At 44.5% G+C, this 19,744-nt stretch overlaps 1 protein-coding gene across 2 annotated transcripts in view; it reads left to right on the forward strand.

Annotated features, from left to right (window-relative positions):
- DNAH5 (dynein axonemal heavy chain 5) overlaps positions 1–19,744 on the forward strand; it is a 208,031-nt gene that overhangs the window by 19,163 nt on the left and 169,124 nt on the right. For both annotated transcript variants that reach the window (XM_084848148.1, XM_084848149.1), the window contains exons 2-7: positions 2,449–2,583; positions 6,798–6,882; positions 10,084–10,238; positions 10,552–10,773; positions 13,780–13,917; positions 18,910–19,086. In XM_084848148.1, the coding sequence (XP_084704274.1) occupies positions 2,449–2,583; positions 6,798–6,882; positions 10,084–10,238; positions 10,552–10,773; positions 13,780–13,917; positions 18,910–19,086 (912 nt within the window). The remainder of the gene's footprint in view (positions 1–2,448; positions 2,584–6,797; positions 6,883–10,083; positions 10,239–10,551; positions 10,774–13,779; positions 13,918–18,909; positions 19,087–19,744) is intronic.

A 19,744-nucleotide genomic window follows, 5' to 3' on the forward strand; every position in this document is an offset into this window, starting at 1 on the left:
TGTTCTTTCCTCACTGCTACCAGCGGGGAAAGAGTGATCTGTGTTAAGATTACTGGGGGAGGGAATTTGGTGTGGGGGCTGGGGCACCCTTGTGGGGCCATAATTAAGAATTTGGTTGGCTACATGTGGCTCCTGGGCCACAGGTTGTGAACCTCTATTTTAGAGAGAGTTTCCGGTCCTTGCCAAGAAGAACTTTGAGTTGAGAGGAGCTTGGTAGATATCAAAAAATGCTAACCGACATTAAGTAGAATATAACAAAATAGGGGGAGTATTCATTCTACCCGCATTTCCTCTGGTTCCTTGAAGTTACTGTGTAGGATATTCTAGATTTTGAACTTCTAGTAACAAGTGTTACTTGATTCATTTTATTTAAAAGCATTTCTTGTCTGGCTTTAAGGGTAGGAGAAACACGTGATACCACGTAGTCCAAAGTTTATGACTGAGTTGGAATTACATGGAATAAAAACAAGACTCTTAGAGAATACATTAATTTTCATCTATGCTGTTGTAGCTGATTATGAAATGTCCAACTTATCCCATTTTGTGTGTTTTTGCTTTTGATAAGAGAGGTGGAATTCACTATCATAAAAGAATAACCTCGGAGAGGGGCTGTAGCTCAGTTTTGCATGCAGAAGGTTCCAGGTTCAGCCCCCAGCATCTCTATGTATGGCTGGGAAAGACCCCTGTCTGAAACCTGGGAGAGCCACTACCCATCAGTGTAGACAGTAATGGGCTAGATGGACCAGTAGTCTCACTTGGTATAAATAAATTTTCTATGATCTCCCTCAAAATGGACATAGATGCTCAGGGCTGGCCTTGGGGGAGGACGAGCTGGGTGGGGAGCTAAACTGAGCTGAAGGGGGCACCAAGCTGAGCTCAATAGCTGTGTTGTTTTAATGTACTGTGGCAAAAAGCAAGTGTCTGTAACATTCATTTCAAGGTTCTACAGGTTGTTTGGGTACTAACTACAAAAATGATCTTCCTTCAATTAGCTTTAAAGTATGTTTCTTTTTGAACATCCACTTTGGTGTCATTGCAATAGGTAAAAATCAGTGGAACACAGCTTTACTTTGAGGCAACTTTGAGCACTTAGCACTTCAAATACAGTCTGTAAATGCAATAATGATCGTATGTGGCCCCTAGTTTTGTACACATATGCATGGATCCTTGTAGGAGGCAACAGCAGGGCCCCCAACATCACACCTGCACCAGGCCCCATAAACCCTCTGGGTGGCCCTGCAAAGCTGACCACAGCCGGGGTGGGGGGATAGGGGACACCAAGGTACTCCTTGCCCAAGCACCATTTATCCTAGGGCCAGCCCTGTAGATGCCCTATGCAAGGCTCATCTGTTTAGCAAGGCCTTTGGATAGGGGGATGGAAGAACCTGATGCACTTGGTGGTTGGATTCGATGGTCTTATAGGCCCCTTCCAACCCTACTATTCTATGATTCTATGATCTCTGGATGGCTGAACCTACTGTTGTACTTTGTTCTGATGAGTTTTTATTGTATTTGGTTTACATACGGTTCCAACTATGGGAAGCATAACAAATATTTTAATCATGCGCTGAGGCATAATGTAGAATTTTTTGAACAAGAAAATCCATGTTTTTGGTGGGGGGATAATGGGTTAAATCCAGGGTTATGCTAGTGGAAATCAGCTAGCACAACTGGACTTCCTCCCCCTGCCCCCCTGGTAGCCTTTTGTGCCACTGAAAATCTGCCCTGGAGCTGTTCCCAGCCCTCCAGAGCAGATTATGATGGCATGTATGGGGCTTTGGTGGAAAGGGGGAATCACCCTCCTTCGAGTTCCACTGCTGGAAGCAGTTCCATCAGCGAAATGACACCATTGGATTCAGCCCAATGTTCACTTTTAAAATATGCTTTAATGGGATTTCCACAGGCTCTTAGTAATTTCCTTTGAAAGTCCCTGGAATACCATATAAAATATTGTTAGGGAATTGAGTTTCTGAGGATTTCTGGAGGAGAGAGTAGCTGCACACCTGAAACCAATCTTTTGGGAAGTATGAATGCTTAATTTGAAACACGTGTAATACATTCATACTATTGTGCTCAGAAAGCTTGGTAAGGAAACTGAAATATTAATAGGATTTGCTATCCTGTTCCCTACTTCCTATTTCTCTTCACAGCCCACTTCCATGTATGTTACTTGGGAGTAAGCCCCACTAAATGAATTCAAGGGGAGTTACTCCTAAGTACACCTGCACGGGATCCTAGCCTTATCCTGTGAACAAGCAGTTTTTCCTGTGCTGTGCCCCTCTCTCCATAAACTCACCTGATTTGATTTCAGCACTTTGAGATGAGGATATGCCGCGTTTTTATGACCCCTGTGTTCATATATGAGGGATTGTTTGAGCCTCTAATGCAGTGACTGGAGAGAAATATTGCGTTCCCTGTAAGGTAATAATGGAGACTTTGCCCTTACAGCAAAAGTTGAAAGAGGAGAAAGAGGCCAAACGAGCTCACCTGGACGGTAGACATGAGTATATATTGTCAATCGTTGCTTCCTGTGTGGATCTAGAGAAAGCTGAAGTAGAAGATGCTGTCCTTGAAGGAGATCAGGTGAGTTGCTGAAGGGTGTACTTTCAAATCCACCGATATGCAGGCAATGCGATGGGCAAGCTACAGCACTTCAGAATAAAACAAATGACCACCACTGGGGCATCCCGTTTATAAATTTATAGATTTGAAATAGATTTATTGATAAGCTGAAAACTGATATCAATGTAAAGGATGATATCAAGCCATGAAACAAGCCATGATGCTTTATTAATGCAGCTTGATTGGCTGTTGAATGCAGCTGCTGATTCTTTATCCCTGATCCCTAACTGAGGTTGGGCCTGTTCCTGATTGGTTCTGGCTCAGCTTATAAATGGTACTGTAGCATGCTCTTATTTGTGACTGAAGCTGGTATTTTATACCGAAACATTTCACATTTTAGAATCTGTTTTTAAAGTTAAAAATGTATGATCTAGATGTGCTGCTGGTGGTCATCTGTTTTGTTTTGTGGTGTCATTTCAGTTGCTAGAATCTCACCAGGTGCAGAAATGAGCGCATGCCACATAGATTGGTTCCCCATGCCTGTTTCAAATGCATCAGCAGTTTGAGGTGGCCACATTGCCCCCGCTGTGCCCTCCATGGGCCAGATGATGTTCGTGGGCTTGGTCACAGTCATTGACGTCATTGCTGTGCCCCCACACATTCTGCCTTTCTCTGCGCTGATCCTCCCAGCATGTTCAAGTTCCTGGCTTCGTGCAGTCTGCATCGTCCCCGTGAGGGTGGCATGCACTGCATGAAGGGACTTGGACAGAGCTGGGAAGAGTGGCTGTTCCTGCCAGTGCCAGCTGAGTCCCTGGCTTTGGCTGCCCTGTGCCTTCCTCCTTTGGGGATGACAAAGTGGACTAAAACAGTCCCCGGCCAAAGCGGCGGCTGGAGAATCTCCAGCCGCCGCTTCAGGTGGAAATTGGCTTCTCCCAACCCATGTCTTCCCCTGTTGGGGATGATGCGGAGAGGGAAAAGCACCTGGTGCTCCCCCCCCCCCCGCTCCCAACAAAGTAAGTGAAATCCCCTAGTTATCTCCAGTCACAGATCAGAGATAACAAGGGGTTTTCCCTGTGCGCTGCTCACCCTTTCATTTGGGAGGGGGAGTGCCATGCAGGTTATCTCCTGTCTGTGCTTGGAAATCAGAAGGGATTCCTCTCCCTGCCTTCTCCCCAAGCCCTTGCTGGGGGAGGGGAGGGGGCCCTTGGCAGGATTCCAAGTCTCTGTGGTCCAGATAGGGAACCTCCGTGGCTGGAGATTTTCCAGCAGTGATTTGGAATATGCAGGTAGGATTTTATCATAGTACATAGTACATTTTGCTGTAACTAATGCTTATAGCAAGCAAAATGTTCCCTGAAAAATTCTTGCATTATGTAAATACTGAATGTTCTTCCATGCCTGTTCCCCCTCCCACTGTTTACTTTATTGCTGCTTTGGCATTTATTTCCTATATTTGCTGGGTCATCTTCCTGCGAATGGGTGACCCCAGCCCATCAGGAATCATGTACTGAACATGGTGGCTTCGCAATGCTATATAGCTATTTGGATCTGGTGAGTTGGAGCATCTGTACACCAGCCTAAAATCCCGCATTTAAAACAGGGCTTGTTCCTTCCATTTTAAATGCAGGATCATGACAGATTCCCTTTACATGCACTTCCTTTTCCCCCTCCCCCCTCCTTTCCCCCCTTATCTGAGTCTTCCATATATTTCATTATATAGCCACTAGATGGTGCTGTGGTCTGGCACCTCTTATTGTGGGTTGTCCTCTTTTCATGAGGGAACTCAAACAGAACTCAAACGCTGTAATTTGATAGCTCATTATCTCTGATCTTTTAAAAAATGGAATAAAGGTCATTTAGTGCGGGAGACACCCTGGAGGTTGATAACATCATCTAAAGGGCCCGCAAACTTCTGTGAGTAATCAATCTCAATAGCAGAAAGCTCTGTGTGAAGAAGCCCTTGGTGACACAATTGAAGGCAAATGATTCTGAGAGTAAGGACAATGCCTCTTAAACAGCTCTCATGGTGAATGTTGACCACTTTTTCAGCCTCTTTTTTGGATCAGTCCCTGAAAAATTGTTGAAAAGTGACTACTCACTAGTCCTCAGGGGAAACAATAAATTATAGCAACAAAAGAATTGATAAGGACATCCTAAAGCCATTTCACAGACAGTATGATGCACACTATCAAAATACCTCCTTTAATAAACTCTTTTAGATACGCATTTGATATCTTTTGTATAATTTTATATGAACTATATTTTATGATTACCAGTGTATTTGAATAATATATGTAAATTGATTATTATACACTTGTCATTTTTCCTTTCAGTTTTTAGCTCCCGTTCAAGAAAAACATGTATATTCAAAACACACTGGGAATAATCCTGGCATGAAATAATTTCTGCACCCAGTGTTTCTGGCCTTCCACATCTCTTCATTGCGTGGTGCAGCCCTCCCTATGTTTGTGTAAATACTGATTCCCTTTGCTGGAATATCATCTTGCTTATAGTAATTAATATCTCACATTTTTTATTTGAGATAAATTATAAACCCTGTTGTGTGCTAAAAATGCTATAGAAATAATAATAAAAATAGCGCTTTAACAACCTTTCTATGACACTTCAGATTCCCCACTTTCAAATGTGAGCTTCTTGCTTGAACCTGGTTGCTGTGCAGCACAATCCTATGCATGTTTCCTCAGAAGTACTTCCCACTGTGTTCAACAGGACACATTCCTCAAGAATGTTTAGGATTGCAGCCCTGGATAGCAGCTGGATGTCTTTCTATCTTGGGCTTGTGACAAATATTGTCGTAGGCCTGCTTCACAAGCCACTGATTCCAATTTCAGGATTAATTTCCGTGTCTAAAAGTATGAACTTTAATGTGTGACTTACCACGCACACACACTCACACACATGCAGGTATACAGATCTGGAAGCAGGTAAGTGTGTGTGCTTCTTGTTCTGTATATCTACACTTGGTGCATTGATTAAAATGTTCAGTGCATCTTGTTTTGTCATGGAGATAAATCCCCACATATAAAGCAGGCATTAAACTTCAGCAGACCCAACTACACTATTAGTGTGTTCAGAATGTGGGGAGATTGCTGAAGGGCCCGATTTCTCTCTCTCTCTCTCTCTCTCTCTCTCTCTCTCTGTCAGGGTGGAAACTGAGCCGATAGAGCCCCAGAGCAGTTCTGATTCTGAGGAGGATCAGCAATCCGTGGGAGAGGAGCCAGCTCATCCCTCACAGGCACAGCAGCTGGCAGAGATTCCTCCTGCCGGCATTCCTGAGATAGATAGTGATCGTGGCAGTGAGAAAGTGCGGGAACGGGGCTTGCTAGACGCTCGAAGCAGACGCAGGGAGCGATGAGCGATGGAGGGCGCGGAAAGGAGGCGTAGCGCCTGTTTGGCGCGCAAGCAACAGCTGCCTCCCGAGGACCCAAGGGAAAGAGGGAGGATCTCTCCCTAGCCCATAAGTTCTGGGTCTTCACATGACTCTCCTTCAAATGGGGATCAACTGCCTACTCGGCATATAGGCCACTCTGCTGTTCCTTGCTTAGTCGCTGGTGATTAGCATCTGAAAGAGTCATTAAGTTGTAAAAGGATTAAAGCCTTGAAAAGAATCCTTTCGTCTGTGTCTTGATTTGGCTATTGGAGTCTACTGAAAGAGGCCGCCAGGGCGCCTCCTGGCAGCCTCTCTCTCTCTCTCTCTCTCTCTGTCTGCATTCAGAGGGCTTCTCTACATTGAAGCAAAAATCCCACACCCTTACCAGGGATTTGTCTTCCGTAGCCTTGGTGGGATTACGATATGCACAACACACACACTCCCCCTCCCCTTTTGGCCATGTCCTTTGTGGGCAATTTCCATGTGTTTCATTTATACAGCCAGTAGATGGTGCTGTGATATTGTGCGATTCAAGAAATACACCACCTCTTTGATGGCAGTTTATATTTATTACTGCATTATTGGTGATTTTTTAAAAAAAGGTGGAATAAAGCTTAAAAACAATGGGAGAGGCACTGGCGGTTGATGACATCGTGAAAAAGACCCGCAAACTTCTGTGAGTGACCAACCACGAGCGCCCAATAAAAGCCTCACGTGAAGAGGGGCTAAGATTCAGGAATGTCCCATCTGAGTGATGTTTAGCACTTGGTTGTATATACTCCTTCTAGCAAGCTATGCATAAACATCTAACTGTGAATTGTTTTGAATGCTTAATTTTTAACAGATTGAACGTATTGATCAATTCTTTACTGCTGGAGGCTTTCGTCACGTCATGTTCTACTGTCAAGATGTGGAGGCATCTGAAACGGGTAGGCAAAGTTATGCCCATAGTATTTTACTAGATTATCCCTAGGAATTATTATTATTATTATTATCATCATCATCATCATCATCATCATCATCACTATTACTATTACTACTACTATTACTATTACTATACCACCCAACAGCCAAAGCTCTCTGGGCAGTTTACAAAGATTAAAAACATTAAAAATATAATATACAGAGATTAAAAACCATTTATATAAAAACACACATGAACAGACAATATACACGAACATATATCTAAAACAACTTCAAACAAGCAATCTCAAGCAAACAACCACAACCATAAGACAAGCCAGGATCGATATAGGGCACAATCCATCATCTCCTTGCATGCACAGGATGAGCCCCTACAGGACTCACTTCTGCTCTTTAAGGGCCCCCCTGGCTGAGAATTCCTAGTATCAAGCATATTACCATGCACCTGTCCATTACAAGTAAGGGATGGCATGTATGCACCTCCCACAGAGCATTCCAGCTGTCTTATTCCTCCCTAGAGCCAAACATGCAGGTTATTCATGCTTGGAGCACTCCCTGTGAGGATCCACTTCCATGCACAGCTCTGTGAGCAGCATACACTGGCAGGGACAGACAACACCCACTGTGAGTCCAGATTATCTGTAAATGAGTAGAGTTTGAACAAGGTAACGTCATGCCCATGCCAGTTCCCAAATGTGACAGCTACACTGAAACAACAGTGTAGAAGCAGGCAGATGGTCCTGTATGTGCTTCAGATGGGCGCAGCTTCATGAGAAAAAGCTGTGTGCTTTTTATGAGGAACATGAATCCCTCACGCAAAGGTGTTGAACCTCTGGGCTGCAGGCCAAATCTAGCCTGCTTGGGGTCCTAATATGGCCTCTGAAATTCCCAGATGGCCCTGCTCCTTTCCCCCAACTACTGATCGTTTGGTGGTTTCCTGGCTTTTGCAGTTTTCCCTTGTTCTGAGAGATTGCAATGCCTCCCTGAAGTCTTAGTTTGTGGGAGTAAAAACTTCAAGCTAAAATAGGTTGTTATTTTTGGTATTTTGGCCTTTGGCCCTGCCCACCGTTGGAATGTGGCCCCCAAGAACTTCTCTGAAATTGAAATTGGCTCTTGGGCTGAAAGAGGCTTGACACCCCTCCCCGTCCCCTGTTCCTGCATTTTCGCTGGCTACCCTTCCATTTCCAGGCTCCGTTCAAAGTGCTGGTTATGGCCTATAAAGCCCTATATGGCTTGGGACCAGGCTACCTGAAAAACCACGTTCTCCCATACAAGCCTGCCCTGCCTTAAGATCTTCTGGTGAGCAGTACCTTCTTTCGGTACTGCTGTCCCAGAGGTGCATTTGCAGTGCAAGAGAGCGCCTTCTCCGTGGCTGCTCCCAGGCTGTGGAACTCCCTGCTGAGGGAGGCTAGGTTGGCTCCCTCTCTGTTGCCCTTCCACTGGCAGGCAAAGACGTTTTTATTCAAGCAGGACTTTGGCATGTAAGTGGGTCTGTTGGGTTGGGTGCTGTTTTTATTCTGTTGTTGTAATTTTTTTAGTGTGCTTTTAATGTGCTTTCTTTTATTACTGCCTTGGTCACCTTGGTGGGTGATATGAGGAGGACTTTGGATAGGGACGAATGCTCCTTCCTTGTTCTCCTTGACCTCTCAGCAGCTTTTGATACCGTTGACCACGGTATCCTCCTGGATCGCCTGGAGGGGTTGGGCATTGGAGACACCATATTATGGTGGTTCCGGCCCTTCCTCTCCAGCAGGTACCAAAGGGTAGCACTGGGAGAGGAGGTTTTGGACCTGTAGCCGCTCACTTGTGTGGTGCCACAGGGTTCCATCCTCTCCCCGATGCTATTTAACATCTATGTGAAGCCGCTGGGGGCTATCATCAGGAGGTCTGAGGTGCAGTGTCATCAATATGCGGATGACACGCAGCTCTACCTGTCGTTTAAATCTTCACCAAGGCTGGCCGTAGAATTCTGTCCAAATGTCTGGAGACGGTGAGTGGCTGGATGGGGAGGAATAAGCTGGAGCTGAACCCTGACAAGACCGAGGTACTTTTGGTGAGAGACAAGAGGAGGTTGGGGGATGTTGACCTGGTGTTAAATGGGGTACGGCTACCCTTGAAAGACCAGGCCTGCAGCCTGGGGGTCATTTTGGACTCCCAGCTGTCCATGGTGGCTCAGGTGTCAGCTGTGAGCTGGACAGTGCTGTACCAACTCCATCTGATACGGTGGCTGCGCCTCTACCTTCCCGACCATCTGCTCCCATCGGTAGTACATGCCTTGGTCTCCTCTTGTCTAGACTACTGTAATGCGCTCTACATGGGGTTACCCTTGAAGATGGTTCGGAAGCTGCAGCTGGTACAGAACGCGGCGGCTCGCCTGATTAAAGGCAGCTGCCAGCATGAACACATCACTCCGGTGCTGGAGGAGTTGCACTGGTTACCAGTTGTTTTCCAGGCCAAATTCAAGGTGTTGGTTTTGACCTTTAAAACCCTATATATATGGCTCTGGCCCAGCCTATCTCAAGGAGCGCCTCCAGCAACACCAGACAGGCCGCTTAACAAGATCAGCCTCGGATGGCCTTCTCTCTGTCCCATCAACTAGGACAGCTAGGCTGGTGAGGACGAGGGAGAGGGCCTTCTCTGTGGTGGCCCCCACTCTGTGGAACTCCCTCCCTAGGGAACTCCGCCATGCCCCCTCTTTAATGAGCGTCTGCCACGCATTGAACACGTGGTTGTTCAGGCAGGCATTTGGGGCGAGTTAGGGTATTTTTAGAAATATGATGTTTTAAAGTAGAATTTTATTGTTTTAAAACTGTTGTATTACTGTACATCGCCCAGAGTGGCTGGGTGACCGGCCAGATGGGTGATTAAGAAATTCAATAAATAAAAATAAATACTGTTTCAAACAAGCTTTTATTTATCTATAGTAGTAAGCTGCCTTGAGTTCCTTTTTCTTGGTAGAAAGGTGAGGTACAAATCAATCCATTGAACAAACAAGCTGCTTTTCTTTGGAAGCGGTTCACACATTCAGCTTTGAGTGTTGATTGATCAGGTGAAGAGAAATTTGGGGGATGCATACATGCGTGCGTGAAGCAGCCCTGAACTAAGCTCTGTAGGCTTAATGAGAACTTTGCTAATTCCCCTGTGCCTGTGCTCTTGTTTAGTGGGCTCTACTAACTTTTTTTCCTCTCTCCCATGAAATATTACAGGACTTGGAGGCTCTGCAGGCGCTAACCCTCATGCTAAGAGCAAAAAGGCCAAATTATTTGTGACCGAAGGAAATGATGTTGCTTTAACTGGCATGTGCGTTTTCTTCATTAGAACTAATCCTTCCAAAGCAATCACCGCAGAGAATATCCATCGTGTACGTATTCTGCGCGTCCTCCATCTTCTGATCATGCTGAACTTCAGTATAGTTTGTGGATCATCCACTCCCTTGCCTTAGTTGGGCAACTAAGCAAAGAATAATTGCATTTAGGGTAATTTTCCTGTCCATTTCTGTTCTGCCAGATTGATTTATGTTTTCTCATTTCTGAAGTGAAACAACCTGGGATTGTATACTTGATCTCATGATTTGAGGCCCCAGTCCTAAATATGCTTTTGTTCATAGATTAAGACCAAAAAAAGACAATGGCCAAACTAACAGCTAATGATGCTATTGGCTATTTCATTGTCAGGAAGTGGCTTTCAATATGATGGATACAGCTCATGGTGGTTTACTGAACAGTGTCCAGCACTTGCTGTCAGACATCTTCATCCCGGCCCTGAAGACTATGAACTATGGTTGGGGAGAGTTGAGTGGCCCCCCAAAAGGGGCTAACATTAAGCAGGACTTCCTTGCTTCTCTGGAGGGATTTGTGAGTGTCCTTTCAGGAGCACAGCAGAGCCTGATGGAAAAGGTAGGCTTGCGTGTCTATCTACTATAATACAATTAACTGTGCAGGGCACAGAAGGGGTTATACAGGATATTGAAAGAAAATATGTATTGGTGGCCCTGTAACACTGATACAATGGTAGATGTGTGGAAGAGGGACATTTTAGTGTAGAAGAGCTACCCCTGCTGAAATTCCATCTTCTATACAACTAATAAAGGTGGAGGAGTCTTGTCTTCCTCTTGTATCTGGCCATACTAAATGTGCTACTGGGATAAAGAATGGTATGGTAACAGTTCTAGACAATGTTGGCAATGTCCAAGGGATGATCATGGAACAGCTTCCGTGCATATCTGGTGGAACTGTAATATACAAGGGCTTAAGGCTGAAATCCTGTACATCAGGGATGGGGAACGTGTGGCCCTTCAGATGTTAGACTGCAGCTCTGATTATCCCTTGCCATTGGTTATGCTGACTAGGGCTGATTGGAATTGCAGACCAACAACATCTGGAGGGACACACATTCCTCACCGCTGCTATGCACAGTTCTCTAGGAGTAAGTCTTGTTGAATTAAATTTGGCTTTCTTCCGAGCAGACATGTGTAGGATTCCATAGTAAGTTGTGAATTAATTGGTTCTGAAATTCCAATTAACCTTTCAGAATATTTGAAAGGTTGTGTCATGGGGAAACTGATTGTGAACCTACTGATTGCAATCACAGTAATATTGGAAAAATATTGGGAAAAAAAACTTGATACCAGGAGCAAAAGAATGGGGAAGTACAGTATGACAAATCATGTTAATGAAGAGATTCATTTTTTTTAGGGTGGCTGAGTTCACTGTCCTAGAACTTTGTAGAAAAAATGGTAGTCTTCTGCAGAATTTTGGAACAATACGACAAATCTTAGCAGTGATTTAACACTGTCACGGTGAAAGCTATCTATTTATGCCTATTATATAATCGGTATAAAGTTAGTTGTGACTAAGGTATAGTTTTCAGTGAGGTGGTAAACAGGTCTGTGGGTGTGTTTGTGTTGAGGTAGCAGAAAAATGGGGAAGGCTCAAGTAGGCCTTTCAAACACATCTGTCGTTTATTGCTACCTAACAGACCTAGAATAAACTTCGCCTATGAGCCACAGCAACAAGAGCCCAATAGGTTCAGAAAGCACTAACTTTGAACCATGGTGTCCCCAGTATATATAACAGGACTGTATCATTTTAGACTGCAAGGGGAGACTCCCATGACTGAATGTACCTCCATGACCTCCCCTCAAACAATCCCTCGACATAGAAAACTTGTATGTCAGGGGTGAGGGCAGGGAAAATTCTCTCTGACATCTTGTTTTCTAATGTGGAGGGAATTTTTGTGGAGGAGCATTCAGTCAAGGGAGCCCACACCTGCAGTCTTGTTTGGCTCAGGGCCAAACAAGACGTGATGGTGGCAGCCATATTTGTTTGTTCAAATGTCTGCCCTGTTCATGTATAAAGTGGGTTTGGCAGGTCTAACTAAATAGTGGCACATGAGTGAGAGGAGCCTTTGGGCCTCACTGTCGCTCTGCATGATCTGAGAGTGCACCCTAAAATGCACCCAGCACTCCTCTTTAGTTATACACTGGAGGAGAAGGTCAGCACTGGCTGGACAAGCTGTCTTTCAAGGAAGTTTGTTCACCATTATGGATCTTCTCATAGAGGAACCCTGATAAGAATTTAAGGTGGCCTTCCCCTACCTGGTGCCTTCCAGATGTATTGGACTGTGATGCCCAATATCCCCAGCTAGCATAGCCAATGGTCATGATGGCCAGGGATGATGTGAGTTGTAGCCCAGTACATCTGGAGGCCACCAGGTTGGGGAAGGCTGTTCTAAAGTTACTGAGTGCCCATTCCCAGAGTTTTCTGGAACAGAGTTTGGAAGCCATAGGTTAAAAGCAAGAAGAGCCATGCTGGATAAGGCCAAAGAAAACAGAAGGAGGTAAGCATCCAGAGGAGAACACAAAGAAATGAAACAGGTTTTCAGGATGCATGATTGAATTTATTATAAGACGTCCAATGCATTTTGGCCTTTTCTTCTTCTTTTAGGCTTTCTTCAGGGGGCTGTAACATAAATGATAATAACATTTTCAAATAGGACAGCACATAGAGCATCTCTACACCAGCCTAAAATCCTGCATTTAAAACAGGGCTTTCTGCTTCTGTTTTAAATGCAGGATCATAGCCTTTATACAGGCTTCCTTTCCTCTTTCTCCTTTCCTCTTCCTTCTCCGCTTTATCTGAGTCTTCCACATGTTTCATTGGTCTAGCTTCTCTTCTTGCGACTTTTCTTTTTTTCACAGAAGGAACTCAAGTGGGACACAAGCAGGGTAATTTGATAGCTGATTATCGCTGATCTTAAAAAAAAAAATGAAATAAAAGTAATTTAGTGTGGAGATGCCCTGAAGGTTCACAATGTCATCTAAAGGGCCCACAAACTTCTGTGAGTGAGCAATCTGAATAGCAGGATAAAAGTTCCATGTGAAGAAGCCCATAGTTAAAACATTACTGCAGTACAAATTGCCACAGGGGTTAATACATGCATAACATTATTTTAAAAACCATTTAAAACCTACTTCATTCCTAAAAATAACATATAAATGCATACTTACTAAAGAACAAAGTCTGCAGAATTTTTTCAGCAAGAGATTGTCTCCCGTGTCAATCTCCTGGTGACCGGAAAAAAATAGGCCAAAGGCTTATACAGTCCAGCATTGTTTTCACACAGTGGCCCACCAGATGCCTCTGGGAAGCCCACAAGAGGGGCATGAGGGCAATAGATCTCTGCTACTGTTTTATTTCCCAGGAACTGATAAGCACTTATTCAGCGGGTGTCTGGAACAGGGCAGCATGGAGTACCAAGTGACTTGGTCATAGGTCTTGTATGGATAACAGTCTTGAGCTTTAAACTGTGTTCTAGCTAGCCTACATGCATCCATAAATTCTCAGGTGACTGGGGGTACTGAAAGTATACTTGGAACAATAACTTCTTAAAACATTGCTTAGGTGAATCTGAAGAAGTGTGAGACCTATGATTTGAAGACCCTAAAAGGACCTGCAGACTTCCTGGTTGCAGCAAACAGTATGGACACTCTGGAACGAATAGAGGCCTGCATGAAAGTGTGGATTAAACAAATTGAACAGGTAACATTCAGATAGTTACTGCAGCTGAACATAGAATTTTAGGGACTGGCAACCAATCTGAGTCATTCTTTCATGGAAGATCCTCAGTATTGACATAGCCCAGTGATTGTTTGACTGAGTCTTCATGAAATAGTGAAGGTTTTACTGTATAATGTGTCCTTTGTTTTTGAAACCGCATTTCTTTCTTATGACACTAAGGGCCTAACTAGCCATTATGGAGACAATATGTGATTGTATTTTTGCATGTACCAGAGGCAACCCTCCCATGAGGCTGAGTGAATCCCCCACCTCAGGCAGCAGAGCGGGAGAAGTGGAGAATTGTGCGCTCTCTCCTGTTAGGAGGATTTCTTGTGGAGGCTGCCAGGAGGGCCTCCTGTGGGGGCTGCCAGACAATGGGGGATGGTGAGATGGGGGTAATGGAGAGATATGGCGGTTGCAGTGGCAGTGGCAACAATATGGGTGAGGAGACACTGGCTACAACCACAACGACATGTGTGGGGGAGATGTGACAGTGGCAGGAGGGCTTTCGCTGCCCCTCGCATGTATTTTTCTTTTTTTAAAGCAGCTGCAGTGTGTGTGTGTGTGTGTGTGTATGTGTAACTGAGTGATTTGGGTTGAGGCCATGGCTTGGGGGATAGAAGGGGTCTAGCCCTCTGCTGCCCCTCCCCATGTGCGTGATAGCCTTGATTCAAATCACACATCCCCGGAGCTGCTATTACCTGAGGAAGGGAAAAAAAACATAAAGGGACATAAAACATTAGACGAGCCTTGCTGAATCAAAATAGGGGGCCATCTAGTCATAGAATCATTGTCCCACATTCTCTTCACCCACTGGCAAAACCATCTGCCTGTGGGAGGCCCACAAGAAGGATTCAAGTTCAATAGCACCATCCCGCTCCAGTTCCCCAGCAACAAGTATACAGAGGCATCACTGCCTCTGATACTGGAGGTAACATATAGGCGTCAGAACCAGTGCCCATTGTTAGTGTTATCCTCCATTGAACAGAAATTGCTGGCAGAATGACTTTCCACTCTCCTCTGCAGCCCCTGTGCACCCCCAAATCTGTTCTGGACAGTCCCTCCAGAGCAGATTTGGGGACTGCATAGGGGAGGACAGCAAGAGAAAATCCACTTGCGCAACATTGGATTTAACCCAGTATTTTCCATTCCGCAGCTAATAGCAGTTCAAAGGGGCAGTTTGCACCAGGGAATCTGTGCGGGGGTGGGTGGGGGTAGATTAAGTCCCCTTCTGCTGCCCTATGACTCCTGTTCAAATTAGCCTTCCACCAGGTACTTTTAGCAAAAGCAAAAAAATAAGAAATAAAACCAAAAATAATAATGCATCTCTAACATCACATCTAGTTTGGTTCAAAATGACATGGAAAGTATAAATCGCTCTGCCTACCCCTTCTAAACTTATGACATATTCAAATCAATACTTGTTTCAGTGTTCAGTGAAAGAGCTTGTGTTGGAAATATGCATTGTATTTTTCAGTTCATGGCCTTATTATTTATGCCAACTGCTGAATATTCAGATCAATTGTCCTTTTGGCTTTGGGAGAATGCTGACAGGTCATGGGAGTTTCTGTCCCAAAATTGCCAAACATTCTTCCCAGAGCACATTGCAGACAGATATTTGATACTCCGTGGAATGCCTTGAAGAATGTAAGCAAATGTTAAGTTAATTCCACTGGGTTGTTAGGGCAGCTTTTCCAGTTACAGCCTAATGATGCAGCAAACTTTTTCCTGTAAATGGCTCTTATGTCTGAAAATGCCATCTGGGAATGGTTAACACATGTTAAAAGTTTGGAGAGTGCATAATGTGAAATACAGTGGGGGCTGGTGGCTCCTCTGTCAATGGGGCTGTGAATCTGCTCCGGGTTTCAGTCAGAACTCTAAAGGAGCTGTCCAAGGTGCTGAACCCTACCCCCAAAGTGGGGATTGTAGCTGCATGCAATTTATTTGGAGGTAATTCAGTGTACGGATAATTCTATTGTGATGCTTTCAGCTCTGGGTGTGGCTCACTAGATTTTTTGGTTTGTTAAATAGGGTGTTTCCCGTAATCTTGATTGCATCAGCACTGTATTAAAGTAGAGAGTGAAGCTCTGTAGCATCGAGTGACCATCTGCTTCAGAGTGAAATACATGGCAACTGAGAACCAAACTAGATGTGGTCAGTGTTCAGTATTGCCGCTGTTCCTCTGCTGCTTCCAGTGCACTTGCAGGACTCGCCAGAACACAACAGGCAACAGTGCTTCCTAAAGGAACCCTGGAGACTCACAGCAATGCTTGTTTCTGGAACGCTGCAGATCAGCGTAGCTCCCTTCTGTGCCGTCTGTTGACCTGTGCCATCCCAGAAATGAGCGTTTCCACACATTTCCAATTGCCTCGGTCACTGCTAAGTTCCCGTTGTGCTAGTGGTAGGTCCCACTAGTGCTTGGGAAGTGTTGGATACTGCCCATGATGTTAAATTTTAAACAGTGCAAATACCACATGGGAAAGCCGATACATTCTGGGATCGGAGAGGTGGAGTTGAACCCTTTCCTCTATGCTGTGATTCTGATGCACACTGCCCCATGGAAGTTGCTATATGCATTGGGATGGTGCCAATGGGGGACTTTCTTCCCATGCAAAAGTAGCTTCAAGGGAGTGATTTATATTAGGACTGCAGCAGGGGAGGAAAGGGTTAAACTCGGCTTCTCCACCAGCTGTGTTTCCAAAAATGATCAGCCCGCACCCCCACACAACTGCCATTTCGATTTTTTTAATGTGCTTCTTAAATGAGAAGGCTCATTTAACATTACAATTAGTTTGACTCTGGTTTTATTAGTTGCCTCTTCAACAGAGTTTCATGCCTCTAGGCTAGGCACTGAAACAGTGTAAATGTCCAGAATAAATACATTTTAAGCAGTATGTGATGTCATTGAAAGAAAAGACACTAAAATAAGGATACAAGTCTACTTGGAAATAGGTTCTGCTGGGTTCAGTGGGAGTTACTTTCAGGTAAGTGTGCTTTGGATTGCCGCTCAAATAAACGATGCTGCCACCTTATGAAATTTGTACTGCTTAGTTCATCTGAACTGTATCATCTCTTTTGTATAATCTCTTGTTCTGACCTGTTCCCCCGGCATCTGCGTTTGTCATCTCTGACTTCATGACCTTGGGGTAGGGTACCACTCTTCCTAAACAAACCCAGGCATTATGCTCAATAGGATCCACTGACCACAGTGATCCATGTTGAGCCTATTGGTTAAATGTTTTTTAGAGATTATGGTGAATCAAAAGAGGGCACATATTACATGAGTGTGGATCAGGGTGTGTCAAGGTTCCACTTATGACCTGGAATTCCTTAAGGATCTCTTGCCTCCTTAAGAGTCCCACCTCCCTTCATATAACCTTCTCCTTCCCTATTACGTGGAGTTTAGGCTGTAGACATGGGGTGACTGACACTCTAGACACAGGGTTTAATGACAACAGTTTACTAGTAGATTTAAAGCAAATGAATTACAACTAGAGGCATTTAAACAATTAAAGCTGAGTGATACAAAAGGCATTTAGAGAAAATGAAAGTTGGAAAATGCAAGTTCCTTTATCCTAGCTGTCCTTAGACTTTCCTAGGCTGCTTCTTCCTGCTCACTCTTCAGTCTCTGCTCTCACTTCAGGCTCTGGCTGTCTCTGCTCTCACTTCATGCTTTGCTCTTCCTGACTCTCTTACGGGCTCTCTATCCTCCTCCCTCAAAACTGAGGGTATTGCTTCAAACCTGAAGAAATGAAACTTATAGGGGAATTGAAAGAGAAACCTAACCTGAGAATTGAAACTACTCCTCTCAGGGTTACCCCTCCCAACAGAAAACTCCAGGCTCTAAGCTTGATATTTTTTCCCTTTGCCTCTGAAGGCCTCAAACCCTCACAGGGTATTATATGGGTCTTTGCCCATTTTCACAGTTTGCTTGGTTTTCATTGCTGCTGGTGACTTTTCTGGTAAATGATTTGTGCCATAGACCCTTTGGGGTGCCAACTCTTATGGCCTGTAACTTCCAAAACTCCTCTATGCTTAGCTAGACTGCCCCCCAATGACTGAGATAGTAAGGACATTGTGTTGCTGGGGTTATACTCAACACCATCTCAGCTTGATTGGACTGACCTGGGTATAAACCCTGATGTACACTCTGCTGGGAGTTGGCATAAGTTACCCATGAGTGGCTACGTTCCTATGCAAGCTTCAACTGGGAGATGATCACTATTCTAATAATAAGTCACAAGCATGTAGAAATTTTTAGTTTTTAGTCTAGTATCTTTAAGTAAGAAGATATAATGGAAATCCATCAGAAGAAACAAACAAACAAACGAAAAGACTCAAACAAAATGCCAGTTTCCCCCCAAGTTCTTAAAATTACCTTAGCAAGCAATCCTATGGCCCCTAGACATTGTCTAGAGGGCCATAGAATTTTTTGGTTTCTTGGAACTGAGATCAGAGCCCTGGCTCTGGGCTTGCTTGCCAGGCACCGGGCTCCCCCCTCCCCGTAGCTGGCACAGTTCTCTCCATGACGGCTGCTTCTCCATGCTTGCAAATGGAGTGCGGAGAGGGCAAAAAAGGGGCAGTCCTGGGGGTGGGGTGGGGAGGAGACCATGTAAGCCACTTTACGAGGCTTCCTATGCACCGCACAGCCTCCCCAATCCCACTCTTATGTCCCTGGCTAGATGCACAAAATCGCGCATCTAGACGAAAATGCGGGGCAGCATGGAGGCAAGGATTGCCTCCTTGCTCCGGCCCCCTTGGATTGGATAGGTGTCAGCCTCTGAGTTTGGAGGCTGACATCTATCTCCATAGGACTGCGCCCTTACTGAGCATTAAGAACTCACCATCCAACTAGCTTCAAGATGCTAATGTTGTAAACCCAGCAGCACACATAGTACCATGTTCTCTTGGTCCATTGAAACAAATTGGCTCCTTCCATCTTTGACGGGTAACAACCATCTGTATGAATTATAGGTCATTGCTGAAAATAGCCAACTACGGAAGGAAGCAGATGACCTTGGGCCGCGAGCAGAGCTGGATCACTGGAAGAAGCGACTGTCCAAGTTTAATTACCTGTTGGACCAGCTCAAGACCTCAGATGTAAAGGCTGTGCTTGGAGTGCTTACAGCTGCTAAATCCAAGCTTCTAAAGGTGTGCCTGTTTCTTTATACATAAGACTTAAAACAACTTTATTTACATCTAAAAGCAATACATGTGTATATAGTAACACACACATGCATTCAGCTGTTCAACTCAATGAGCTCACAAAGCAGCTTAGAATAAAATCTACAACTTCCAGTAATTAGAATAATAAAATAACACATAATTGCTGTACAATTTACACACACACACACGTGCTGGAAATCATGCTTGTTGAAAAACAAAGGCCTAATCTTGCGTCCTAAACAAGAAAACGTGTCCCATGGGCTGGTTGGATATCTTGATGGTATAATATATCTTTGAGCTGATTAAACATTTCCTAAGTACAAACTGACCTGTGGCAGAATAAATTACTTGTAAGTATACATTGGTGCTATTCTCTTTAAGAGTGAGGTTGAATGGGCCTTAAGAAGCATTGCTAATAACAAGGCAGCAGGAGACGACGGTATCCCAGCTGAACTCTTTAAAATCTTGCAAGATGATGCTGTCAAGGTGATGCATGCCATATGCCAGCAAATTTGGAAAACACAAGAATGGCCACCAGATTGGAAAAGTTCAACTTATATCCTCATACCAAAAAAGGGAAACACTAAAGAATGTTCAAACTATCGAACAGTGGCATTTATTTCACATGCCAGTAAGGTAATGC

Source organism: Heloderma suspectum, chromosome 4 (genome assembly GCF_057233095.1).
Source record: "Heloderma suspectum isolate Gila_16-S chromosome 4, 16-S_ref, whole genome shotgun sequence".
Taxonomy (NCBI): domain Eukaryota; kingdom Metazoa; phylum Chordata; class Lepidosauria; order Squamata; family Helodermatidae; genus Heloderma; species Heloderma suspectum.